This window comes from Heterodontus francisci, chromosome 17 (assembly GCF_036365525.1).
Source record: "Heterodontus francisci isolate sHetFra1 chromosome 17, sHetFra1.hap1, whole genome shotgun sequence".
NCBI classification, from domain to species: Eukaryota; Metazoa; Chordata; class Chondrichthyes; order Heterodontiformes; family Heterodontidae; genus Heterodontus; species Heterodontus francisci.
Window position 1 is genome coordinate 39177301 of NC_090387.1, and position 27958 is coordinate 39205258.

Consider the following 27958-nt stretch of genomic DNA (forward strand, 5'->3'; position numbering starts at 1 on the left):
TCATTCCTCAGGGAACCAGTGCAGATTTTCTGCAAGGTGTTTTTTGTTTCCTAAGGACTTTCGGCTAATTGTTTTAATAAGTGTATATTTATATAAATCTAGTTATTTCATTTGGTAAAAATGCATTGGGTAGCCTTCCTCTACCTTCAAAAAAAAAGAGATTGGTCTGAATTTTTCATTGAGAATAATGGTGAGTCTATCGGCATTCACCGTTATTATGGAGCAAATTCAGGAGTATGCACATGTGCAGTTAAAAAGGGAAATCTGGAAATTGCTGTCCAAGCTCCCCTGCTCCTTCACAGACTGCATTGTCACAGGACCTCGCCAATGAACTCGGAATTGAAATGCATGTAAGAGCAACTGGTTGCAGTGTTTACCCACTAAACATAGCAGAAAAATTTAGGATTGGCCCATTTAGGTGTAAGTGAATTTTTAACAGCGGGACCAGTGACAGTTACTGCCAGACGATCTCTCTGACACTGAAAATGTAATTTTACAAGTGCGGAGTCTCATTCCTGTAGAATCTAATTAGTGTTGGAGATTTTTCATTTTTTTTTGTTTCTGTCTCTTTTATCTATCCCACTCTCAATCCCATTTTTCTTTCCCTCTCTTTATTTTACTTTCTGTACAAGATTTAAATCTAATTTATCCTTCCTGGTTTACATTCTGCATGCCTGTGAGGGTTTTTCAATGATAGGCTGTTGGTTCCCTGCTCACATACATCACAGATCTCTGATAGAGGGCTGGATTAGATGTCCATTGGTAGCAAGTAGCTGCTCAAAAGCCAGTGAAAAGTCTGTGGGCAGCTATCAGCAAAATATGGGCCAAAATGTATGGTTTAATGGATTCTGAAATGAGTTTTTATATTCTGAATTGGTACATGGATTATTGCTATATACCATGAAAGCAGACTCTGCTATTGCTGTCAGCTGGTAATTAGATTTGTGTGTGAATGCATTTTGATTTGTTATTACCCCGCCCAAACTCATTCCATTTTTACCTCCTTTTAATAAGATAGTTAGGATAAGGTAGAGGCAGGACACTCTGGCTTGCTTATGAACACAAGTTGTCTGGACAGTTATATGGAGCATACCACCATGAGATTCTGTTGTAACTTTGTGTCTGATTGTGTTTTATGGAAGAAAAATTGCTAAATCCAATTTGACATTTTTTTGCAGGCCAATATGTGGTGTCGCCAGCATCCAGTGTTCTTATAACGCCCTGCAGCCATCAATCCCTGCTTCTTCATGCTCATATTCAATCAGTGGAAGCTCTGCTTCAGTCACTTGGCCACAGGCTGAGAGCTTGAGTTCGCAGAATCCAGAACAAATTGGTATTCTAGACTGGCTTAAAAAGTTACGTCTGCACAAGTACTATCCTGTTTTTAAGCAACTCACAATGGAGAAGGTATGTTTATACTTGGTTGAATCTGAAACAGTTGGTTCTTTTGGAAGAGAAAAATATTTAGTTGCCTAAAATCTTGTGTTTGTATAAGGGGAAACAATTGTTACTTGTACTGTACTGTTAACTGGCCCAAAATGCATTGAGAGAGAATTTGGGCACTTTTCTGTGGAGGTATTTAGTCTCAAAATCCAAGATCTTTTAAATAAATGTGTGCTAAAAGAATCAGCAACCCTGAGGGCTTTAAGTAGGTTTTTTGTATGGTTTTTTCCTTTTCCTGACAAGTATACTTCATGCTATAATTTATTTACCTGCTTCAACCATGGTTTCTGAATCAGTCCTCCAGAAACTTGTGTGGACATTTTGAAAAAATTCCCATCCTTGTTTTCAAATCCCTCCATGGCTTCGCTGTTCCCTACCTGTTTCTCCTCCAGCCCTACAAGCCTTAGCGATCTCTGTGCTCTTCCAATTCTGGTATCTTGAGCATGTGCGATTTTCATCACTCCACCATTGCTGGCCATGCATTCAGCTGCCTAGGCCCTTAGCTCTCGAATTCCCTTCCTAAAGCTCTATGCCTCCGAACCTCTCTCTCCTCCTTTGATATAGTCTTTAAAACCTTTTGGTCATCTTTCTTAATATCTCCTTATGTGGCTTCGTGTCAAATTTTTGTCCGATAATCATGCCTGTGAAGTGCCTTGGGAAGTTTTAATAACTTTGAAGGTGCTCATTAAATGCAAGTTGTTGTACTGATTGTGGTAATGATGATGAGCTCCATGAGAAGTTGATTTAGGTTTTAGCTATTTTGCATGTTCAGCGTCAGGTCCCTGCAGCAACTGCAAAGAGCAAGATTTCAGCTTTTGTATGTGGAGAAATTAACAAGTGAAGACTGAGAATATCAATGCCATGTCCATATTATCCTCGGGTCAGAACAGACCAGATGTTCTGAGACGAAACAAGTATATCTTCAGATGAATATGACTTGAAGCAAAAAGGACAGTTCTTTTTTGTTTTGCAGGAAATTGAGCCTTCTGATTTTGTGCCCAAGAAATTAACTACATTTCAGAACAGCGTCATCCAGGTTGCTTAAGATGAAATTAAACACCTCAACTTATTACACCAGAATTTAACAAACTTAATTGAATAAACTTCATGTATTGCCATATCATCTTTATTTAAGCTACGTAAAAGGGACAGTTTGGTTTTGTTTTCTGGAGGTTATGGAATTAAGAAGTAGAAGGTCATTCTTTCCATGGCTATTCTGGGGCTGCAGTCTCCCATCTTATAAAAAAAAATCCAGTGACCCCCTGTAACACTGAGTATTTTTTCTGTATAAAAATTAGTTATACAATTAATAATATATTTATTAAATAGTGATTTGGTAGTACAGAACTTGAGTATTGCTGAAAATAGAGACATTTTGTCATAGCTTTTCGTCTTGCACCCATAAGGACAATTCGCAAGAATGCTAATGTAAGGGAAACAATAAGTTTTTTTTTATTTCCAAAATATACTTTATTCATAAAAATCTGTAAAAATTACATTGCCAAACAGTTTCCAAACAGCGCCAAAAAATACAAACATTGCAAGGGAGATCAGTTTCCTTCAATACTGTCATGAGTTTCTTCCCAACCCTTCCGTTTCACAATTGTCATGTCAATTACAGTTTTACATTTACAGCAATTGAGAATATTAACGATACAGTTCGAGGGGTTTCCCATTGATCCAGCCCCTCAGTCCAGCTTGGTGGGGGAACCTTACACTGTGGTCTTTCCCCATTGAGCCTTTGCTGTGGCTGCCCCAAGCTTTAGTGCGTCCCTCAGCACGTAGTCCTGGACCTTGGAATGTGCCAGTCTGCAACATTCGGTGGTGGACAACTCTTTGCGCTGGAAGACCAGCAAGTTTCGGGCAGACCAAAGGGCGTCTTTCACCGAATTGAGGAAACAATAAGTTTATACTGTATGAGAAGAGAGTGCTGATTGGTTCGCAGGTGGACTGTGATTGGTAGAGGCATTGTCATGAAGAATGCACCACTTTATGGTGACTGACTGTTAATTGTTAAGCTTTGTTTGAATGTAGGAATTTAAATATATCCTTAGTCCCCTCCCACAGGCAGGAATGTCCCAGACTTGGAGTTTCCTTTTGAATGCATAAATTCTTTCAGACTGGGCAAAAACACTCCCACCTTGCATAGCTTTATTTAGCTTATTCATTTCACTGAATATGTCTGCAAGGTAACCCAGTTTAGCCAGCCACACATCATCATTCAGCACTTCGGCAACGGCTCTAACAATCAGTCTACTTGCCAACCTATCAGCACTCTGTTCTCATACAGTATAAATTTGTTGCTTGCCTTACATTAGTATTCTTGCGAATTGTCCTGATCAGTGCAAGACGAAAAGCTTCGACAAAATGTCTCTATTTTCAGCTATATATTTATTATTTTTGTTTTATTTACTTAGCATGACACTTGTTACTGATGCTGAGCAACAATTCGGTCAAGACATGGAGGTATCTTTGACAAACACATGTGCATGTCATGGTCAGTATTCATCTTGGCTCAATACCCTGTTTTCATTGATGTCATGCTGAAAATTCAGCTTCATATAAGTAGGTTGTGCTAAATGGGACCGATGCTTTCAGTGCTGCAGAACAAACGGTGCTGATTTCATAACACATTCACACCAAAATGTCTCCAGCGACGTGGTTCTGAAGGAGCTGTCTGATGAAATGCCAGCGAGCTCTTCTAATACCTTTGATGGAACAGAGGTTGCCAGTTCAACTTCAGTATTCTCACTAAAAGGATTTATAGCCCACAGGTGTGTAACAGATTGTTCTGTCATGAGTTTTGGATGATAATTATTAAATTTGTTGTATAGATTAGACAGATGTACTATCAGTTATGGCTTGTTTATGTCAAAATTTTTCTCTTGAATGAAAGAATGTAGGAATTCAAACATACCCATAGTCCCCTCCCACAGGCAGGAACGTCCTAGACTTGGAGTTTCCTTTTGAATGCATAAATTCTTTCAGGATGGGCAAAAACACTCCCACCTTGCATAGCTTTATTCAACTTATTCATTTCACTGAATATGTCTGCAAGGTAACCCAGTTTAGCCAGCCACACATCATCATACAGCACTTCGGCAAGTTCAGGTTTTTGATCAAGTAAGGAAGTATGTACCTCTTCCCTAAGATGAAATACACAGGCAAGCATTCTGCCTCAAGATAGCCACTTCACCTCTGTATGCAGGAGCACAGAACTGTGCTCTGCACCCACTTCCTTACAAAATGCAGCAAAACACCTGGAGTTTATTGCTCTGGATATAGTAAAATTAGCAAGCGCTACCACTCTGTTGAGAGCACCGTGAAGACCTGGTGCAATATCTTTTGTAGCAAGTGCCTCTTGGTATAGAAAGCAATATGTTCAAATAAGGTGAGGTGCAGTGGCTTTTATTTTTTTGCACAGCACTAGAAAGCTTCCGGTTATTGCTGCAGCCCCATCACTGCAGACCCCAATGCAATTTGTCCAATGCTTTCATAATTTCAGCAGAAATCATCCAACACCTAGACAATATCATAAAAGCAAAATACTGCGGATGCTGGAAATCTGAAATAGAAGCAGAAAATGCTGGAAATACTCAGCAGGTCTGGTAGCATCGGTGGAGAGAGAAGTAGAGTTAATGGGCTGGATTTTACCCTAGGTAGACGGAACTTCGCCACTGACGTAAAAGTCGGTGGCGAATCCGCTTCCACCTAGCCCGGGGATCCAACCTGCATTTTACGGGTCCCCAGGTTTTAAATGTTCGAAGGCGGGACTTCCACCTGCTTGAGGGAGGAGGTCCAGCCTCAGTGAGCTGCTGGCCAATCAGCGGGCCGGTAGCTCTTAGTCCCAGCAGCGCCACTGGGAGTGGTGGCCACTGCTGGGACTGCAGCCCAGCTGACTCCATGGAGCCAGGACTTCAGGCAAGTTGGGCTTGCCTCGCAGGGTACGGGAGGGGGGTGGGTGATAGGTCGTGGCGGTGAGGTAAGGATAGTCGTTTGTGGGTTGGGAGGAGGGAGTGGCCCACAATCGGGCACCCTGCGCCCGATTGCCAAGGCAACCCCCCTCAGCATGTCTGCTTGCCATGGGTAAAATACCCGTGGAGGCCACTTAAGGGCCTTGATTGGCCTCGGGCAGCGGGCCGCCCCCCCCCCCCCCCCACCCCGACCCAACTGCCGTAAAGTTGGCCGGAGGCGGGAGCGGGGCGGGAAGGCCTCCCGGAGCCTCCCACTCAATTTTACGCAGCCCCTACAACACCATCCGACACGCTGGGGCAGCGTAAAATTCAGCCCATAGTTTCAGGTCTGTGATCTTCCATCAGAACTGGCAAAGGTTAGAAATGTAATAGGTTTTAAGCAAGTGAAGCAGGAGGGTGGGGGGAGAGGGAAAAGAGAACAAAAGGGAAGGTGTATGATAGGCAGAGGGCAGGAGTGATTAACTGACAAGGAGGTCATGAGGCAAAGGGAATGTTGAAAGACAAAGCATTAGTCCAGAGAGAGTGTTAGTGACAGAATAATGAACAGCTCTGTCCAAAAGCACAAACATGAAAAAGCAAGTTTAAGGCAGGCACATGGTTTAAAAAAATGAAAAAACAAAATGAAAAAGGGGGCTAGTCGTGCCCTGACATTATTGAACTCAATGTTCAGTCCGGCAGGCTGTAGAGTGTCTAATCGGAAAATGAGGTGCTGTTCCTTGAACTTGCATTGATGTTCACTGGAATACTGCAACAGGCCGTTGAAAGAAATGTGGAGCAGGGTGGTGAATTGAAATGGCCAGCAACTGGAAGCTCGGGGTCATGCTGGCAGACTGAGTGGAGGTGTTCTACCCAATCTTGGTTTGGTCTCCCCAGTGTAGTGGCGACTGCATTGTGAGCAGCGGATACAGTATACTAAATTAAAAGAAGTACTAGTAAATTGCTGCTTCACCTGAAAAGAGCATTTAGGGCCTTGGATGGTGAGGAGAGAAGAGGTAAAAGGGCGATTGCATGGGAAGGTGCCGTGAGAAGGGGACAAGGTATGGGGAGTAATGGAGGAGTGGACCAGGGTATCGCGGAGGGAACATAGGAACATGAGTAGGCCATTCAGTCCATCGAGCCTGCTCTGCCATTCAGTATGATCATGGCTGATCATCTCCTTTAATGCCTTTTCCCCACACTATCCCCATATCCCTTTATGTCATTGGTATTTAGAAATCTGTTCATCTCTGCTTTAAACATAGTCAATGACTGAGCTTCCACGGCCCTCTGGATAGAGAATTCCAAATATTCACAACCCTCTGAATAAAGAAATTTCTCCTCATCTCCGTCCTAAGTGGCTTCCTCCTTATTTTGAAATTGTGTCACCTGGTTCTAGACTCCCCAACCGGGGGAAACATCTGACTTAAATCTACCCTGTCTATCCCTTTAAGTATTTTGTAGGTTTCATTCTTCAAAACTGTAGAGAATACAGGCCCAGTTTCCCCATTCTCTCTTCATAGGATAGTCCCGCCATCCCAGGAACAAGTCTGGTGAACCTTTGTTGCACTCCCTCTATGGCATTAATATCCTTCAAAGGTAAGGGGACTAAAACTGCACACAGTAATCCAGGTGCGGTTCAGCCAAGGTTATATATAATTGAAGCAAGACTTCACAACTCCTGTACTCAAATCCTCTTGCAATAAAAGCTAACATACCATTAGCCTTCCTGATTGCTTGCTGCAACTGCATGTTAGCTTTCAGTGACTTATTGATGAGGACACCCAGGTCCCTTAGTACATCTACACTTTCTAATCTCTTACCATTTAAGAAATACACTGCACATCTGTTCCTTCTACCAAAGTGGATAACCTCACATTTTTCAACTTTATATTCCATCTTTCATGTTCTTGCCCACTCACTAAGTCTGTCCAAATCCCCTTGAAGCCCTTCGGAATGCTGACAGAGGAGGGGAGGGGAAGATGCATTTGATGGTGGCATCACGCTGGAGGTGGTGGAAATGGCCGAGGATGATCCTTTGGATGTGTAGGCTGGTGGGTGGAAAGTGAGGATAAGGGGCACCCTGTCATGGTTCTGGGAGGGAGGGGGGGGGGTGGGGGGGATGTGGTTGCTGAGGGCAGAAGTGCGGGAAATGGGTCGGACACAGCTGAGGGCCCTGTCAACCACAGTATGGGGGAATTGAGGAAAAAGGGAGACATGTCAAAAGCGCTGTTGTGGAAGGTTGCGTCATCAGAACAGATGCATCAGAGAGTGAGAAACTGGGAGAATGGAATGGAGTCCTTCCAGGAAGCAGGGTGTGAGGAAGTGTCGTCGAGGGAGCTGTGGGAGTCGGTGGGCTTATAATGAATATTAGTGGACAGCCTATCGCCAGAGATGGAGACAGAGAAGTCGAGGAAGGGAAGTGTCGGAGATGGACCATGTAAAGGAGAGAGAAGGGTGGAAATTGTGAGCAAAGTTGATGAGGTTTTCCAGTTCGGGGCGAGAGCAGGAAATGGCACCGATACAGTCATCAATGTACCGGAAAAAGAGTTGGGAGAGGGGACCTGAGCAGGACTGGAACAAGGAATGTTTGAAAAACCCCAGTTTTTATTTTATTACGTAGACAATATCACCTGATTTTTCTAGTGTCCTGAGCTCTTGGCAGAACAAAAAGCCTTTTTTTCCCCTTATTCCACATAAACTGAACATAGGCGAGTAGATCGGACATTTTAGAAATGTTTGTGAATTTATCAAGTTGTACAGCAAAGTCATTGTCACACAATCGATCAACGCACTGCAAAACTATGCCTTCTGACGTTAAATCAATCCATCGTCAATTGTGTTATTTGACCTTAGTATTTTTCCAGTTTCTTGGCCTTCTGCTTTCTAAACATTTCCCTTATGACAAGCAAAGTGGATAATGGGGATCTTGTAGATCCTGTAGATGTAGTATATCTGGACTTCCAGAAGGTATTTGATAAGGTGCTGCACAAAAGGTTAATACACAAGGTAAGATCACATGGGGTTAGGGGCAATTTATTAGCTTGGATAGAGGATTGGCTAACCAACAGAAAACAGAGAGTTGGGATAAATGGGTATTTTTCTGGTTGGCATGATGTAACTAGTGGGGTGCTACAAGATTTGGTCCTTGTGCTCCAACTATTTACAATCTATATTAATGACTTGGATGCAGGGATAGAAGGTACTATAGCCAAATTTGCAGATGACACTAAAATAGGTGATATAGTAAGTTGCAATAAAGAAATAAGAAATTTACAAATGGATATGGATAGGTTAGATGAATGGACCAAAATTTGGCAGATGGAGTTTAACGTTAATAAGTGTGAAGTTATCCGTTTTGGTCGGAAGAATAGAAAGGCAAATTATTATCTAAATGGAGAGAAACTTCAGAGTGATTTGGTGCAGAGGGGTCTGGGTGTTCTCGTGCATGAATTGTAGAAAGCTAGTATGCAGGTACAGCAGGTAATAAGGAAGGCAAATGGAATTTTGGCATTTATTGCTAAAGGAAGAGAATATCAAAGTAGGGAAGTGTTGCTGCAACTGTACAAGGTATTAGTGAGATCGCACCTGGAGTATTACGTACAGTTTTTACTTGAGGAGGGATGTAGTTGCCTTGGAGGCAGTTCAGAGGAGGTTCACTAGATTGATTCCAGGGATGAGGGGTTTGTCTTATGAAGGGAGATTGAGCAGTTTAGGCCTTTACTCTCTCGAGTTTAGAAGAATGAGAGGAGATCTAATTGAGGTATATAAGGTGATAAAAGGGATTGACAAAGTAGACGTAGAGAGGATGTTTCCTCTTGTGGGGCGATCTAGAATGAGAGGTCATAGTTTTAGGATAAGGGGTAGCAGATATAAAACAGAGATGAGGAGAAATTACTTCTCTCAAAGGGTCGTGAGTCTGTAGAATTCACTACCCCAGAGTGCGGTGGATGCCAGGACATTGAGTAAATGTAAGGAGGAGTTAGACAGATTTTTAATTAGTAATGTGTTGAAGGGTTATGGAGAACAGGCAGGAAAGTGGAGTTGAGGCCGAGATGAGATCAGCCATGATCGTATTGAATGGCGGAGCAGGCTCGAGGGGCTGAATTGCCTACTCCTGCTCCTAGTTATTATGTTCTTATGATTTCAATGGCACATGCCATTATCAACTCCTCAGAAATCATCTGGAATTTTTTTTTTTGCTTTCGCAATTTTCTGCATCAGATGGAGAATGAGACTGCAAGCTTTTTATCAACAGTAGTTGTGGATTTCATTACCGCTTTCGTGCTGACCAGTTCCTTAGCCTTTTGCTCAAAAAAATGAATGTTGCTTGACCTTACATAGTTGATGCTTGGTAATTAAGTCTCTGTAATTCGGAGGGTTTCAAAGATTCATTGGACAATAGTTGTGCACAATCTACACACTGATGTTGAGGTATATTGCCATTTCCAGTATAAATAAAACCAAAATTCTCTGTTCTTTGTATTTTTTTAATTTTGCTGGGCTAATGATGGCTTTATTTTTTTTACTCACACCTTCAACACCAAAGAGTTCTTCAGTCTTTAGATGAAGGAAGTTCTGTATTGTCACTCTATAGGTTTTCTAGTTTTGAAGCTGAAAGTTGCATTAAAAATGTATCCATATCTTGAATTTATTGTGTGCATTTTGTGCTCTTGCTGAAATGGCACTTTGTGCAAAGAATAAATTAAGTCCTAATTTTACATTATGTGCCCATTTATTACCCAAGGCCTACTACACCCTATCAACTATTGGCTCAATAGGAAATGAGCCAGGAGCAACAAGTGCAGTGCTCCAGGCTCGTTCTGTGCACACTCGGTTTCACTGGACTAAAGTTCCAGGTTCACATCCTCCATTTCGGAAACCGAACTTCCCTCTTATTTCAATATCAAACCCAAACTCAGAGGTGAAAACCAGCGACTCAACTTAACTATACCAGTAATGGTGGATGACACATGAGAGAAATGGAGAAATAAACAGAGCCCCTAGCGACTTTACCTACCTGACCTCATTGCATAAATCCTTTAGCGACAAAGGCAACCCTGCCTCTTGCTTCCTCCCCACCCAACGGTCGACTCCCAGATCTCAAGCACCCAGTCTAGGCCTATCCATTCGTCAGAGAAGCACATGGCTATGAAAATAAAGCTTCAAGTCTGAGTCATGAAGAAAACCATGCCAATGCCTTCAGCTATTTTATTAACTCAAGCTGAAGACGTTGGAGGAGAGAATCGTACTGGATCCCAATTATTACAGTCGCTGCAGGCCCAGGCACTGGCAATTGTCTTTCTTTCCACCATCCATCACTGCACCTCCACACCCCCCCCCCCCCCCACCCCCCACCTCCTCAGGACCATGTGGCACACATACTCTCTCCATGGACGCGGTCGATAGATGTACTTTTCAGTGTGGTTCTGAACCATGCAGAACAGGATGGTGCTTGCATTTGATCCCTGGCCTTTGCTGATTTGCCAGATCTGAGCTAGGGTGACAATTATAATATAATTGGTTTCAAAGCCTCTGTTTTCTCTTGTAACACAGGCTACGGCCTTGCTGCAGGCCCAGAGACTGGCAAGTCTTTTTTATTTCCGCGACTCCCCTTGCACCTCCCGCGAAGGCACTCTCCATTAATGGCAGTCTCCTCCCCATCTCAACCACCAGTTAAATGAGGGGACAAAGGTGGTCTCTCAGCTGCATGGCTGGCTTCTAACCTACACAGTATGATTCTGCATGAGGGGAAAGAAAAGGTTGAAAGGAGGACTTGCTACCTCAGTCCACGCAGCCAGAATTAACTCGCTGACTTTTTTCCTGTTCTCATCAGGTTTTAAGTTCTAACTCCCTCTATTTTAATAGTTAAAAGCAGTGAGTGAGTGGGCTATATCTATGAATGCAAAAGCAATCAAAAAGAAACTTAAATCTGTAGAAGCCTGTGATACACAGAGGAACTCGTCCAACTACATTGCAAATGGTATCCAACAATGAGAGCCTGCGCATGCACAGCCATTGTATCTGAGATTATTCAATCATCTCAAAACACAGGGGAGACTACTGATGAGCAAAAACAACTCTGGAGAGACTACTAAAAGGACAAACCACTTTGTGGATCCCTGAAATCTTCTCGCAGATTGAGAACCCCTCCTTTACTACATGCAGAATAGGGATGAGCAAAATCCTTCCCTTCCCTATCGAGCGAATAATTACTTGGTATTAATTTTACCTTCCTTGTACCTTACAGTGAGAAAATCAAGAGATTATATTTCTTAAGAACTTTTCTTACTATAACCCCATGAGGTTGCATTATCTTCATCTGTTCTCTGTGCTGTTTAACACCTGTAGAACAAACCCATTTTTTTTCTTTCTCATGGTACTATTTACTTTCAAATGAAAAATTATTTCTTTGCTCTTTCCCTTCATCTTCCTCATTTTTATCTTTTTTCTCATCTTCTAATCCTCATCCAGTTGGTGGTCACAACTTGTTTGTCGTGCTGTTGTCTTGACTTCAGTCCATACCAAACAGATTAGGCCATTTTAGGTTAAACTGCATGACCAGAGTATTTAATAGCGCTACATCTCCCAAGAGTGCGAGTTGAATTTAATCTTTGATTTGGTCTATGTTTGCACCACTCTTTAAGTATTATAAATATTTTAAAGATTCTTCTCCAGTAACTTTTATCACCAATGTGTTACATTCCCCTGAGGCATAATTTAGGGTGTGGAGTTTGTCCATACCTCATCAAAGGGTCATTTTCAAAGACTAAAACATTGCCAAATGATTCATAAATAAAAGCAAAATACTGCGGATGCTGGAAATCTGAAATAAAAACAAGAAATGCTGGAACCACTCAGCAGGTCTGGCAGCATCTGTGGAAAGAGAAGAGTTATTGATGTATCATCTTCAGAATTTGCACTTTTTGAACTGGGAACTTGATGCTATTTTTTAAAGTGAATATACACTTTTTTGATAGTTGAACAAGATTATCCAGTGCATAGTTGAGCCACACAGATTAGAAACATCCCAGAACCCAAACTCCAAGTCATTACTGAGTTATCTGATCTCAGCCAGGGAAGTTGTAGGAATGCTACAGTTCACCTCTTGTGAACTTAAGATAGGAAAAAGAAAACTGGCCAAGGTTATGGTTAGTAGTTATTCTCCGGCTATTTCTGATGGAAGTCCATGTGTGTGGACAGGGTTAAGATCAAGATTTATTTTCATGGGGAAGGGCATCTGTAAACAGTAAAAGTTTTCAGGATAGCAAGAGGGAAAATTGGTCAGAACAGAAGGCAAGCAAGCCAAGCGACCAGGACCCCCACTTGATGCTCTTAAAATTTGGAAGCACCCCAACTTTTCATTTCATCACAGCTATATACATTCTGGGTCAGGTTTTCTATAAGTTATTTTCTTGAATTTCTCACTAAAGGAACACATAATGTTTGAATCAGTTTCTCCCTACAGATAGTCAGTTCTGTTTTACCATGGTGCTTTTCCCCACTGTCCAGTCATCCTGAGCTTACTGTAAATTTTGCACCTGTATTCAATAGTTTATTGAGGTCCATTATATTCTCCTGTAGGCAGGAGCCACTATTGAGTACATAAAAAATGTACCTTGCCTAGATTTGCATTTGATACAGTGCCTACAGCTTCCTAGTGCAGTAAAATTGTCACTATTTGTACATTTTACTTTATTTTCTCTTCAAGTCTGATATGATGGCCTCTTCACACATCGTATTCAGCTATGATCTTTTCCTGTGAGTCATTCTTTTCCAAACTCTTGAGAACCACTAGACTAGACACAAAGATACTACAGTTCCCTTCTGCTTGTTCTAGTTCCTTGGGTGATCCAATGGAAATGATTCGACACATTCCCCAGAATAATCTCTGAATCACAGCACTGTCCACTACCTGTCTGAACAATCTGGATCATATTGATGTGTGCCAGCACTGGAATAATCTCTTAATTGAATGCTTCATTAAGGAACATTTTGGACTAATCCTGTGTGATCTGAAATGTCAGCTTTGGTCAAACTTACAATCCATATACTGTACACACTCAGCACACTCTTGCTAGGTTTCACATACATGTCTTTTTACAGGAGTACTGGGAATATTTTTCCCTTCTAAATGTCTCTGACCATCTGATCTCCCTGTTCATTCTAGAAGGTAGGTTGTCCAAAGGTGCAGGCATCTCGAGCTATGAATGAAATTCAGGGTTCAGTTGTAGTAGTTTGCTGTGGCTGGCTGCACATATGTTTGATTTTTTTTCTCTCTTCTGCTCTTGATCTTTACTTTGTGAATGGCTGACATATCCTGATGAATCATTTCAAAAGAAATGGAGAAAAAATGTCACCACTGGAACTGGTGCTCTTCTAACAAATAGGGTTAGACAGTTGTGTGGTAACAAAATGGATTTTAAATTGTTTTCTTGTAATTAAGATGTTAATGCCCCTTGGCGTATACATGGAATTCGTGAGATTCCACCGTTAAGATGAGGAGGTAGAGGACACAGATGTATAGAAGGGGAGCTCCTGAAGCTCTTTATAAACCCCATGTGGATTTGCAAATTGTCTTCTAAGTGTGGTCAGCATATAACAAGCAAATATAAACCAGTTATTAAGGAGAGGGTAACAAATATAGATAGTGGAGTGTATTTCCTCATATCACTCCCTGCTAGGCAATATAGAACACTGATCTATAAATCCTGTTGATCTAAAGAAGCTGCTCCTACTGCTGAGTTGCCCAAATCCAGTGGCTATTTTGCAGAACTGCAAACAAGATTCCCATTAAAGAAAGTTAAAAGTTGATTCTATTTGTGCAAAGGCACAGAGGGGGCAATATATGTGCTTTCATTGAGGGGGGTTACTACCTTGATGGGTCATTGGAGTAACTGCCTTGACATAGCTGTGCTTTAAGGTGGTCTGAAAATCTGCTTCTTTCATTGTTTTTTTAAATTCTGCTTTGACATTCCTATTGATATCATTAGGCTTTCTGGTTCTTGGCGCTTTTGGATTGGATGGCATGTTAATTATTAGCGACTTTGCCGTTCTACTTGATTTCGTATATTAGGTATTTCAGATCTCTGTTTTAGTCCAATTAAAATCAGCATAAAAGCAAGATAAAGGGCCCAATTCTATTCCAGCGACAGGGGTCTCGGCAGCACGCCAGAAGGCGGAGGGAGAACCTGCCTTGGCCCTCCATCAGACCCTGTAGCTATTTAACGCCAATTAACTGCCTACCATCGGGGATGCTGTCCTCCAGAGCTTCTGGCCAGTCAGAGGGCCAGCAGTGCTACTGGGAGCAGTGGCCACTGCCAGTACTGCAGGTAGCCCTGGCAATGGGATGGGTGGGTATTTGCTGCCACGGTGGGAGAGGGGGGCCTCTGGGGGCCCTGGATTTCCCCCAAAGGAGGAACCCCCCTGTTCCCGCTAGGAGGCCGTCCGGCTTTACCTTGTGGCATCTCACCACGGCAGTGGGCTGTTCTGCCATCAGCAAGATTGAGGTGGAGGAGGAAACCGCCTCCAAAATTGAGGTGGGATAGGATGGTCGCCCTCGACCTTCCCCACTCCAAATAAAATGGCAGGGAGCCCGGGCAACATCGGGAACGGCGCCCCCCGCCTCTGTACCCACCTCAAAGGGCGCGACAATGGCATGCCATTGACCCAGAAAAAGGAAATAAGAGCATGAAGAATTTCTGGTACAATTGGGATTTTTAAAAACAGACTGTTTTATTTTGAGCTCCTGGTGAGAATATTTGTTTTAGCTTTTAATTTTTATTTTCAACATAATTGGTCAATAGAAGTACAGTTTCAAAATTCTGCCTTTGAGGATAAATCAGTTAGAACCTACAGACCCTGAGAATGATTATGTTTGTATGTGGGGTTTGAGAAAATTAGAATTCCTGTTAGATTACTGAAAGTAGTCTTCAATTTTTGAATGAGAGTCCCTCTCAGCCTTTCTCTCATTTCTCTTTCTCACAGGCAATGGCCTGCTCTTGCTGTTGCTGGATCCTCTAGTTTAGAGAACTAGACGACAGTCTAGTATGATACTTCACTTGCACTTGAATGAGGAAAATATTCTGACTGCACACGGTGTGAGTTTGTTCAAAAGAAAGAGTTTTTAGAAGTCCTTTCCCCTGTGAGTTGACAGCAAAGTATGTTATTTATATGTGGAAATTGAACCTTGAAGAACGAGGTAGATAATCAGGGCATAGCCAATGTATTTAAAAATCACTTCTAAAAACAGTGCAAAGCTGTGTACTTCAGTGTTCCTTAAAAAAAAAATGCAACTAGTCTCTGAAGCTGATTTTTTTTTAAACCTTTATGGTAAGTAGCCTTTTGTAACAATTTAATAATGCACTATTTATTACCACAACTTTGACCTGTTAAATGGTAGTTAACAATTACATTGTATTTTAATCTTGTATTTCAATTAAAGTTAATAGCTGAGTTTTTTTGTAGTTCCTCAGTCTTACTGAAGAAGATCTGAACAAGTTTGAAACACTCACATTAGGAGCGAAGAAAAAGCTGAAGATGCAGTTAGAACTTGAAAAGTAGGTTTTTTAAAAAATTGATTTGATAAGAATGTGAATTTAATGTATGGATAATGTGTATAACCATAAACTCGCAACTCTCAGATCAATTAATTATGCTGACAGTTTGGCAATGTAGAAATCATTCCTATTTCATTTGAGATATGGTGATCTTGAACTGTATTTTGTTCGTATAAAATATTAGTTTAATTTTTATCGCTGTTCTTGAGGACATTATTACTGATTTTTTTTTAAATTTGGTTGAATCTTTTTTTATTCTTGTAGCATATTAGAGTGCCGAAACAAATGAACGTAAGCATTTACCTAGCAATTCTCAGTAAGTTTGTTCAGGTAAAGAGAGGCAAAGTGTCACATGGCATCTCTCTAGTACAGTGGATAGAGAAATAGAAGAGGGCGTGTAAGCACATCTGCTAGATTTTTAGTAAATGAGGCTTTATCGGTTGGGAAGAAGATTACCTCGCTGCCAGCCTTGGCTAGGAAGTGGCATGTATATATTTATAGAATTGGGATGTACAATAAAGAACAAAATTGTTAAAATGTAGAGAGAGAGTTTTTATTTTAAATTGAGTTTAAACAGAATTCTTCGAGGAAGGTGGGTATTGGGTTTTTAGCAGATTAACCTCAGCCATTTGTAAGGTAGTCACTTTTTGAATAATATAAGTACTGGGGTAAAATTGTCTGGTCTGCTATATTTTAAAAGATTCGGGAGTAGATTTTATAATGTTAACCAAAATCATGGCCCAAGAAAACTATTCTCAATTTAATTTTGATTTGCTAAGATAAACTGTTTTCCCTTCCAATACCTGATTTTAGAATCTTTGTTCCCTCCTTAGGGACAACATTGTAATGCATGCATAGAACTTGATTCCCCAACTCTTACAAAACAATAAAAATTGAGCATTCTTTTTTCTTTACAAATTTGTAAGAAACATTCGTGACCATGTGAGAAGTAGTCACATTTTATTTTTCACTTGATTTCTGAATATACGTGTTGAATATACTTATGAGTATGAAGTGATGTGTGCACGCTGTAAAAATTGACAAAATATTTTATACAAGCATTTTTATTTTGGGTTGGAAGTTTTTATCACGCTGTCTTGCTATTGCATTGGGACGTGCTGTCATACAATGTAGACAGAGGTTCACAATAATTTGGAGGAACCCAAGTCCCATAACTTTCAGGATATATTATGTCTGAAAACATGACCTGTTTCTAAAGTTACAAGACTTACCATCTTATCATAAGTCAGGACACCCTTTAATGCAGCAGAGGATTGTCATCCTGATGTTGCAAAAGGTTTAAAAACAGCCAGTAATTTTTTTAAATGTTCAAGTCCAAGTAATCCTGGTTAGAAAATAAGCAGGAAACACATCTGAAATGGGCAGTTTAAATCATATTCAGATTTATGTTCTTTGATATGTTGTCCAATATCGTAAAATTAAGAGCAGCAATCTAGTATAGAATTTTCAGGTCTTCTGCCCTGTAATAAGATGAAATTATTGTCATTGAAGTTGTGTTACAGCCATCCTCTAGTGGACATTCCAAGATTTTTGTGGTGTGTTGTCCCAAAATTAGCAATTGAAAATGTGAAGTTATTATAAAAACAATTACCTGGTGGCTCATTAGCTTGGTACACCATTCTGTTGCATAGTGAATTGGTAAACCAGGGATTCGGGTTAAAGACCTGTTCAGGTCAGGGGGCAAAAAACCTGACCCGAACCCGACAGAACCGCATCAGACCCGAGCCCCACCCAGCCCAAGTCCCTCCATTTTTTCCTGCGCCCGACGCAACCCGAGCCCAACCCGACCACCGGAATGTTCCCTTTACCCTTTACACATGTCATCGGGTCCCGTTGGATTCAGGTCGGGTAACAGGCCTTTAATTCAGGTATGCATTTCGCTGCAGTATGAGTCTCTGATCTAAATTGAGTTGCGAGAATCCCAGCAGATGCTGGGTTCTTCCTCAGAGTAAGAAAAGAAAATCAGTGAGTGAATTATCCCAGTCTGGTTTTTGATGTAAGCAGTTACAGTATGGCATGTCTGATGGTGTTTTTAATGTTAACCACATTAACTCCAAGCCTCATTGATGTGAAACCTGCACAAGCATTTTTATTTCCAGGGTAGATTCCACAGATGTTCAGATGGCAGAAAAACTGCACGTGTAAGCACATGAGCAGTTGTTTTTAAGTCATGATTTGTGACTTTGCCCAGATATTAGCTCAGTGGCAGAGGGAGCAAGAGTGCTGTTTTGAGGCTGTTTTGGTTTCTCTTGAGTCCTGCCAAATTTAACGCTGGACATGATTAATGTTTTGTGCTTGTTTCCTGACCGCAGCTAGCCAGATTGAGAGCCTGGCTGGCTGACTTGAGGGCAGGTAGGCCTTTGGCACCAGGCTGCAGCCAGTGAGCAGAGAAGAGGAAGGGAGGCTTCAGAAGCATTTGAGGGTGGGATGTGGGGGTGGGCACGCAGTGGAGGTGATCCAAAGGTCTGATGATGGAAAAGATCAGAGGCTTTATGCAGGGGGAGGGGGGAAAAGATTGGGGGCCGGGGAGTACGATCAGATTGGATAGGTTGGTGTCGGAGGAGGTCAGAAGTGCCTCGAGGGTGGCAGGGGAGAGAGAGATCGGAACAACCTCGGGTGGGTTGGATGTCAGAGAGGATGTGATCGCGGAGGATGTGATCGCAGAGGGTCAGTGAAACAGATATCTGGATTCAGCAAGCAAGTGGAAAGACACCTCCTAGATCCAGCAGTCCTCATCTCCCTTAAGCTGATGGGTTTCCTGAGGCCCCAGAAACCCGGCCAACCAGAGTTAAGTTTAAAATAATGGCTAATTCTGATGCACATTATCATATTGAAATCACCAACCTGCCTTCTATGAAAAGGTTGTTCCCTGCCCCCAGTCCCACCCCCTTTAAAGTTTTCAGATTTTTTACATGGCATCTGACCCAAACCTACCAGTTCTTGGGGGTTAAATTTCCATCTTTATTTCTGGTAGCCTTATCTTCCACAATATATGGGGAATGTCTGTACAGTCAGCAAATGGAAAACCACTTCATTGGTCTGTAAAGGCACTTTTACCTCTGGCAAGGGCATTTTTGTCCATATTGTCCTGGGGGAAATGTGCCTCTGAATTGCCCCATGGAAACAACGGGGGGGATGGTGCTGGATAATGCCTGCAGGAGAGGCCCGCCACTGACCTTGACGCTGGGAAGACCCGGGCCCATATTGCCAGCGGTGGCAAGGCCTCGTGGCGGCCCCCCCGCCATTTGACGAATGGGAGCCTAATTTAAATATGTTAATTAATGTAAGTAAATGAATTGATTACCATCGCGCTCCCACGTCTGTCTCAGAGCGATATTGTGCTGGTGGCTGGCACTCCAATGCCTTTGGATCCCGGTCTGGGGATCCGCCATTGTACAAATTTAAGCTCAACCTCTTTTGGTGGAACCAGAGCCCTCCAGTGACAGCAGTACTGCTTCACTTACTTGTCTGAGCTGCTGCTGAATTTTAGGGCTGCCAACAGCAGCAGTGCAGGAAACATGCTAAAAGAATATGTTCCTTCTGCCCAGCTTTTCAGCATGGGAGATGTGCATGGTAAAAGAGCAGCATAAAATGAAATATAAACTTCGCTCAACCAATGCAGACAAGCAAGTGCCTAATTTGAAACTAAACTAAACTAGAAATTTTGAACTTTTTGGTCATCACACTTTTTCCATTCAGAAGTTAACTTTTCTGTGATCCACAGAGAGAAGTCTGAGAAAAGAAATATCAACAGTATGGGTCAGTCACCTGTTTCCAGTGCTGGAATTGCACGGGTTACGCCAACAAGTCATTTTGGTCCTATTCACTCGATCCGCTGCATACCTACTGCAGGTAATTACCAAAAATGTCATAATCAAGTATTTATGTTTCAAAATATATATTCCATTAACAAAAGAAAAATCCTTTGGATGGACGTCTTCTGCATTAAGTGCTTTGTATTTCATCAGGTTCTATATGCTTGCTAGATCATCCTGTTTCAGGAAGGAATAAACTGTGGTTGAATGACACTCCGGGGTAGAAATAGGACGAATCCCTTGAGGAATATAAAGACAGTAGGAAGGAACTTAAGCAAGGAGTCAGGAGGGCTAAAAGGGGTTATGAGAAGTCATTGGCAAATAGGATTAAGGAAAATCCCAAGGCTTTTTATACTTATATAAAGAGCAAGAGGGTAACCAGGGAAAGGGTTGGCCCACTCAAGGACAGAGAAGGGAATCTATGTGGGGAGCCAGAGCAAATGGGCGAGGTACTAAATGAGTACTTTGCATCCGTATTCACCAAGGAGAAGGACTTGGTGGATGAGGAGCATAGGGAAGGGAGTGTAGATAGTCTCAGTCATCTCATTATCAAAAAGGAGGAGGTGTTGGGTGTCTTTCAAAGCATTAAGGTAGATAAGTCCCCAGGGCCTGATGGGATCGTCCCCAGAATACTGAGGGAGGCAAGAGAAGAAATTGCTGGGGCCTTGACAGAAATCTTTGCATCCTCATTGGCTACAGGTGAGGTCCCAGAGGACTGGAGAATAGCCAATGTCGTTCCTTTGTTTAAGAAGGGTGGCAAGGATAATCCAGGAAATTATAGGCCGGTGAGCCTTACGTCAGTGGTAGGGAAATTATTAGAGAGGATTCTTCGGGACAGGATTTACTCCCATTTGGAAACAAATGAACTTATTAGCGAGAGGCAGCATGGTTTTGTGAAGGGGAGGTCGTGTCTCACTAATTTGATTGAGTTTTTTGAGGAAGTGACAAAGATGATTGATGAAGGAAGGGCAGTGGACGTTATCTATATGGACTTCAGTAAAGCCTTTGACAAGGTCCCTCATGGCAGACTGATACAAAAGGTGAAGTCACATGGGATCAGAGGGGAGTTGGCAAGATGGATACAGAACTGGCTCTGTCATAGAAGACAGAGGGTAGCAGTGGAAGGGTGCTTTTTTGAATGGAGGGATGTGACTAGTGGTGTTCCGCAGGGATCAGTGTTGGGACCTTTGCTATTTGTAGTATATATAAATGATTTGGAGGAAAATGTAGCTGGTCTGATTAGTAAGTTTGCGGACAACACAAAGGTTGGTGGAGTTGCGGACAGTGATAAGGATTGTCAGAGGATACAGCAGGATATAGATCGGTTGGAGACTTGGGCGGAGAAATGGCAGATGGAGTTTAATTCAGACAAATGTGAGGTAATGCATTTTGGAAGGTCTAACGCAGGTGGGAAGTATACAGTAAATGGCAGAACCCTTAGGAGTATTGACAGGCAAAGAGATCTGGGCGTACGGATCCACAGGTCACTGAAAGTGGCAACGCAGGTGGATAAGGTAGTCAAGAAGGCATAGGGCATGCTTGCCTTCATCGGTCGGGGCATAGAGTATAAAAATAGGCAAGTTATGCTGCAGCTGTACAGAACTTTAGTTAGGCCACACTTAGAATATTGCGTGCAATTCTGGTCGCCACACTACCAGAAGGACGTGGAGGCTTTGGAGAGGGTACAGAATAGGTTTACCAGGATGTTGCCTGGTCTGGAGGGCATTAGCAATGAGGAGAGGTTGGATAAACTCGGATTGTTTTCACTGGAGGGGCGACATGATAGAGGTTTACAAAGTTATAAGCGGCATGGACAGAGTGGATAGTCAGAAGCTTTTTCCCATGGTGGAAGAGTCATTTACTAGGGGACATAGGTTTAAGGTGAGAGGGGCAAAGTTTAGAGGGGATGTGCGAGGCAAGTTCTTTACACAGAGGGTGGTGAGTGCCTGGAACTTGTTGCCAGGGGAGGTGGTGGAAGCAGGTACCATAGAGACGTTTAAGAGGCATCTTGACAAATACATGAATAGGATGGGAATAGAGGGATACGGACCCCGAAAGTGCAGAAGGTTTTAGTTTAGGCAGGCATCAAGATCGGCGCAGGCTTGGAGAGCCGAATGGCCTGTTCCTGTGCTGTACTGTTCTTTGTTCTTTGTATACATGGGTATTTGTTTTTTGTTGTCAGTCCCTCAAAACGAGAATGTATCCTCCCAGGCTTCATGATTTGTGTGACCTCAGGTGATTCAGCAGGCCAATATGGAACCACAGGTCTTTGGGCAGAGAGGACAAGAGTTGACCTGAGGAAGGGTGGGCTCTCAAGCCAGGGTTCTGCTCTCCTTCCGTTTTCATCGCTTCTCCACAGCAGAGTTTATGCAGTCAGTTTCCAACAGTGTTGCGGCTTGTTGGATGAAGCTCTGGCACATGGTATGATTTGTGGCATGTTCCTCCCACCCATCGATGTCAGTTTGTCCCCTTCTCAATGAGACCTTCAGAGTGTCCTAAAAACGTTTTCTCTGTCCTCCTTGGGATCGGGTGCCATCCTAAAGTTGAGAAGACGATCTGCTTTGGAATCCGATTACTTGGTATACCGATGCAATCTCCAGACAAGCGGAGCTGATTTTGCATAATTGTGATTGCAATGATGGAGGAATTGGCTTCAGTGAGAATGCAGGAGTTTGTTCACATCTTCCCCCTTGACTTTGAGTATCCTGCGGAGATACCACTGGTGGAAATTCTCCAGTTCCCAGAGATGCTTTTTGTTGACCCACGTCTCACTGCCATATAAAAGGGTCCTGACAACAACAGCATTGTAAATTAAAGCCTTTGTCCTCTTTTGGAGATCTGTGTTGTCAAAGACCCAGTTGTGCAATTTTTCGAAGGCTATGCTAGCAGAGCTGATTCTGTGCTGGATCTCCACTTTGATGGGGACCTTTTGAGAAAGGCAGCTGCTGTGTTATGAGAAGTGTTCAACGACTTCTAAAGTTACCCCATCAACATCGATAGCTGGAGGTGTATATGCTTGTATGGGCTGGTGGAGGATTTTGGTGTTGCTCATGTTGAGTAAGAGGCCAACCATTTTGTATGCGGAGTTGAAGAGGTTAAGGGTAGTCTGAATGTCACTTGTAGTGTGGGCCACAACTGCATAGTTGTCCGCATATTGTAAGTCATGGATATGCTGAAGGGTCACCTTAGTCTTAGTTCTCAGCCTGTTGAGGTTGAAAAGCTTCCTGTGGAAGTACAAATTCAATCATGACCCCTTGTAGAAGTTGGTCACGAATGAGATCCTTAACCAGGCTGATGTAAGTAGTGAAGAGGGTAGGCGCAATCACACAGTCTTGTTTGAAGCCTATCTGGATACAAAAGGGCTCAGTCTCCAATCCGTTGCAAAGGACGGTTGCTGTCATATCGTCATGCAGAAGTTGCAGAATAGCAACAAATTTTGCTGGACATCCAAGCTCCTGGAGAACTTTCCGAAGGGCTTTGTGGTTGATAGAGTCAAATGCCTTTGACAGATCAATAAGGGCCATGTAGAGCTCTTTGCGTTGTTCCAGACATTTTTCTTGAAATCGTCAAGCGACTAAGATCATGTCTGTGGTTCCCCTTGATAGCCGGAAACCACATTGGGTCTCTGGAAGGATGTCTTTGCTGCCGAGTAGCATGCAATTCAGGAGGATTTGTGTGAGAATCTTCCCGACAGTGGACGGAAGGGATATGCCTCCCACAAATAGATTTGTCACCCTCTTGAAAAGTGAGACAAAGGTGCCATTGCAGAAGTCAATAGGTAGTACCTCTTCTTCCCAGATTTTTAAAAAAGGTCTGAGAGTTTGAGCAAGAGGTCATGACCACCAGCTTTATATATCTCTGCAGGAATATTGTCCATACTACACGCTGTATTGTTCTTCATCTCTTGGATACCCTTTACTATCTGAGCAAGTGTTAGCAGCATACCTAAATTTGATCTTTCAAGCTGTTGCAGGATTATTTTGATGTTTGTCCAATACTGCAAACTCCCGATTGAGAAGGTTCAGTAGTGCTCCTTCCAGTGGTCTCGCATGGCTGAAACGTCTTTGAGAAGAGTATTGTCATCTTCAGCTCAGAGTGGGGCTGGACCATTTGTTTTTGGGCCATAGATCGTCTTGGTGGCCTGGAAGAAGCTGTGCATATCATGCCAGTTTGCGTAGTGTTGAACTTCATTGGCCTTCTCTACCCACTACTTATTCTTGATGACACCAATCATTCTCTGAGCTTCAGATTTGAGTAGTAAATATTCGTCTCGTTTCTGCTGTGATGTAGGCTGATTTTGACATATAAAGAAGGTTTGGCGTTTCCAATTGAGAAGTTTCCATATTTCTTTATCATTCTCATTGAACCAGTCTTGGTGACTGCAAGATTCAAACACGATGATCTGGGTACATGTCTCTTGAATCATAGATTTGATTTTGTTCCAAAGCCCTTTCATACTGGCATCATTGGAGCCTGTGAGATCAAGACGGGAAGAAAGTTCAACATGGAATAGTTCTCTGGTTTTTATATCCTGGGGAGTATGGATGTTAAATCTTCTCCTGGATTTCTTTGAGGATCTTTGGTATCTGGATGCCAGGCATATGCTCATGGTGGAGTGTACAAGTCAGTGGTCTGTCCAGTAGTCATTTACACCCTGCATGACTTGGGTGATGTGCACATCCTTCCTATCCCAGATTCAGTCAATGATGTAGTCCAGGAAGTGCCAGTGCTTGGATCGAGAATGTTTCCACATTGTCTTGTACTTATCTGATGGAAGAGTTTGTTTGTGACAGTGAGCCCATGCTCAGTGCACTTGGTGAGGAGGAGGAGACCGTTGACTTTTGATTTCCCCACTTCTTCCCCGATGGTGCCCTTCCAGGCAGTGTAGTTCCGTCCGACTCTGGCATTAAGATCTTCCTTTAGAATCATTGTCTTGTTTTGAGATGGCTGCCAGTAAAGAATCCAGATCTGCATAAAAGAGCTCTTTGGTTTTGGCAGTAGAATCGAGAGTGGGATCTTAATCACTAATGTTTGTGGCCCACTGGTTGCCACTAAGTTGAAGGCTTAGGGCCATGACCCATTCGTTAATGCCAATTGGAAGTTTTGTAAGCTTATCTTTGGATACAACAATCCTCTGGTTTCTCCTTGTAGAAAAAAGTGTATCCTCCTCCTTCCTCTCTAAGCTGGCCTTTGCAGGGAGTCAGGTTTCACTGAGAGCAGCAACATCTCACAAGCTCCCGAGAAACTGTGGCAGTTCTCCTTTCAGGGCATTCACTACTTTGATTGTCCATAGTGCAAACATTCCAAGTACAGAAATTCATGCCTTTCTTTTGCTTGTGTGTGTTTTTGACTGCGAGGGTGGTGGTCCCACTGGGCGCAGTTCACCATCAGGACAGTTTTGGACAGCCTATATTTGAAGCATAGTTTCAAGCCCTTTAAGTGGGTTGAGCAGAGGGTTGCTCAGTCATGGATGCTGCTACCGGGAAGCTACTTCTGTCCCAAATCCAAGAGCTCAGCGACCATCAGGCATCTACTGCCTATGTGCAGATTTGTGACTTGAAAGCTCCAGGTTCACAGCCCTGACTCCAATGACACTCATCCATCGCCATATGGCTTTTTGATATCTCTGGCAGAGGACTGCGCATGTCATGTTTTAAAGTGAGGAAGTCAGTGCACAGTCAACAACTGCACAAGCTTGATGGGTTGACAATCTTTACACAATGGCATGGCAAGCCTTGATGACTGGAGAGTGTCAATCCTACTACAGCCTTCATCCGCCTTTACAGCCATTGATGTGCACACATGCTTCATTCATCTGCCTGTTCCGCCATTGAGGACTTGAACTGTGTATTTTTAGTGAGGTTCGCCCCTTTAGATCCACTCAGATCAGCGTAGCAGGCTCACCTCATTCAGGTTTTAACTGGGATGGTCTTGGTAGAAAGACAAACTGTGAACAAGTCCATAAGCAGTCTGCCCCCCTGGGATGCAAGGACCAGTGATTGTGGAAAGGTACTACGCGGCAGAGCCCTTGAGCATCAGGTATAGTAGTGGGATGGCCTGCACCCAATCCTTGGTGAGCACCTAAACCTAAATTAGGCCCCTTTAATATGTAAATTAGGGACCTCATGTCTGTTGAGAAATTAGTTGTTGATGAGCAGGACAGGCATCATGACTTCAGCCTCAATCAGTGTTGTGGTACTTCTTAAAATATTTATGTCTTTGATTTCAGAACAATGGAGCAGTAATACAATACCAGCAGTATTTATATTTCATCTGCCACACGTCTGCTCTTTATGTTAGCCTGTCTATGACATCATGAGGTCATTTAAAATGTTCTTTACTGTTTGCTATACCTCCTACTTCTAAGTATCCAGGAAATTTCTAGTTAATGTTCCCTATTCACAAACCCAAATCATCTATAAATACAGAGAGAATAAAGGTAGACCCAGCACTGATCCCAGAAGCATACTGCTTCCAACCCTTCTCTAATTTGAGCAAGACCCTAACTCTTCGTACAAAAGCAAAATCCTGTGGATGCTGGAAATCTGAAATTAAAACAGAAAATGCTGGAAATACTCAGCAGGTCAGGCAGCATTTGTGGAGAGAGAAATAGAGTTAGCATTTCGGGTTGATGACCTTTCATCAGAGCAGGAAAAAATTAGAAATGTAATAGGTTTTAAGCAAGTGAAAGGGGGGAGGGTGGAAAAAGAACAAAAGGGAAGGTCTGATAGGGTGGAAGATAGGAGCGATTAAATGACAAAAGACTTGGTGCAGATCCAAGGGAGTGGTAATGGGACTCTTGAAGAAACAAAACATAGATCTAGAGAAGGTGCGAATGGCAGACTGATGAACGATGTCACCCGAAAGCAAAAACAAGGGGAAAAATGAGAATAAAACTGAACCTGCAAAGAAAATGAAAACAAAATGGAGGCAGAAATTACGGTCTGAAAATGTTGAACTTAGTGTTGAGTCTGGAAGACTGTAGAATGCCTAATCAAAAGATGTGATGCTGTTCCTCGAGCTTATGTTGATCTTCATTGGAAGGCTGCAGGAGGCCAAAGTCAGTGTGTTAGCAAGGTGGAGAATTAAAATGACAGGCGAGTGAAAGCTCGGGGTCAGGCTTGTGGACCAAATGGAGGTGTTCCGCAAAGTGGTCACCCAATCTTCATTTGGTCTTCCCAATGTAGAGCACACTATGAGTGGAGAATACAGTATACTAAATTAAAAGACATACTTTTTTTCCCCTGTCCTGCAGCTAACTTTTTATCTATTTTCCTTCAATTCCTCATACCATATGCCTGTTTTTTTTCTAATGAGTCTCTTGTGAGACAACCTTATCAAATTGCCTTTTGAAAGGCTAGGCCATTCAGTTCCTCGAGCTTGTTCTACCATTCAGTTAGATCATGACTGATCTGTACCTCAGTTCCATTTACCTGCCTTAGCTCCTTATCACCTGATACCCTTGTGTACCTGTACTCCCAAATCTCTTTGCTTCGCTACAATTTCTAGTTTCTTACCACTTTAAGCATATACTGATTTATCTTTGGTAGGTCCAAAGTGGATTTCCTCACATTTGCCTCCATTAAATTCCATCTGCCATAATTTTTCCCATTTCCTTAATCTGTCTGGGTTCCTTTGCAACTTCCTGCTCCCATCTGCGCTGCTTACTGTCCCACCTTATTTACTGTCATTTACAAACTTGGAGATACAACTTTCTATTCTTTCATCCAAGTCATTAATAAATATAGTGAGATGTTGAGGCCCAAGAAGTGATCCCTGGGGAACACCACTTGACACATCCTGCCAATCTGAGTACATACCCTTTATCCCCACACTCTGACTTCTACTTCCCAACTTATTTTCAACTCATGTCAAAAGGCTGCCCCCATTTCTGTGCACTCTCATTGTGCCCGTAATCTTTTTTGTAGGACCTTATCAAGTGCCTTCTGGAAGACCAGAAGGGGCGACACAGTGGTGCAGTGGTTAGCACTGCAGCCTCACAGCTCCAGCGACCCTGGTTCGGTTCTGGGTTCTGCCTGTGCGGAGTTTGCAAGTTCTCCCTGTGACCACGTGGGTTTCCGCCGCATGCTCCGGTTTCCTCCCACAGCCAAAGAATTGCAGGTAGATAGGCAAACTGGCCATCGTAAATTGCCCCTAGTGTAGGTAGGTG

The 27958-nt window shown here is 42.7% G+C and overlaps 1 protein-coding gene across 1 annotated transcript in view; it reads left to right on the plus strand.

Moving 5' to 3' along the window:
• zcchc14 (zinc finger, CCHC domain containing 14) overlaps nucleotides 1-27958 on the plus strand; it is a 195899-nt gene that overhangs the window by 120693 nt on the left and 47248 nt on the right. The window contains exons 8-10 of the mRNA XM_068049302.1: nucleotides 1179-1407; nucleotides 15861-15952; nucleotides 19698-19825. Coding sequence (XP_067905403.1) covers nucleotides 1179-1407; nucleotides 15861-15952; nucleotides 19698-19825 — 449 coding nt within the window. The remainder of the gene's footprint in view (nucleotides 1-1178; nucleotides 1408-15860; nucleotides 15953-19697; nucleotides 19826-27958) is intronic.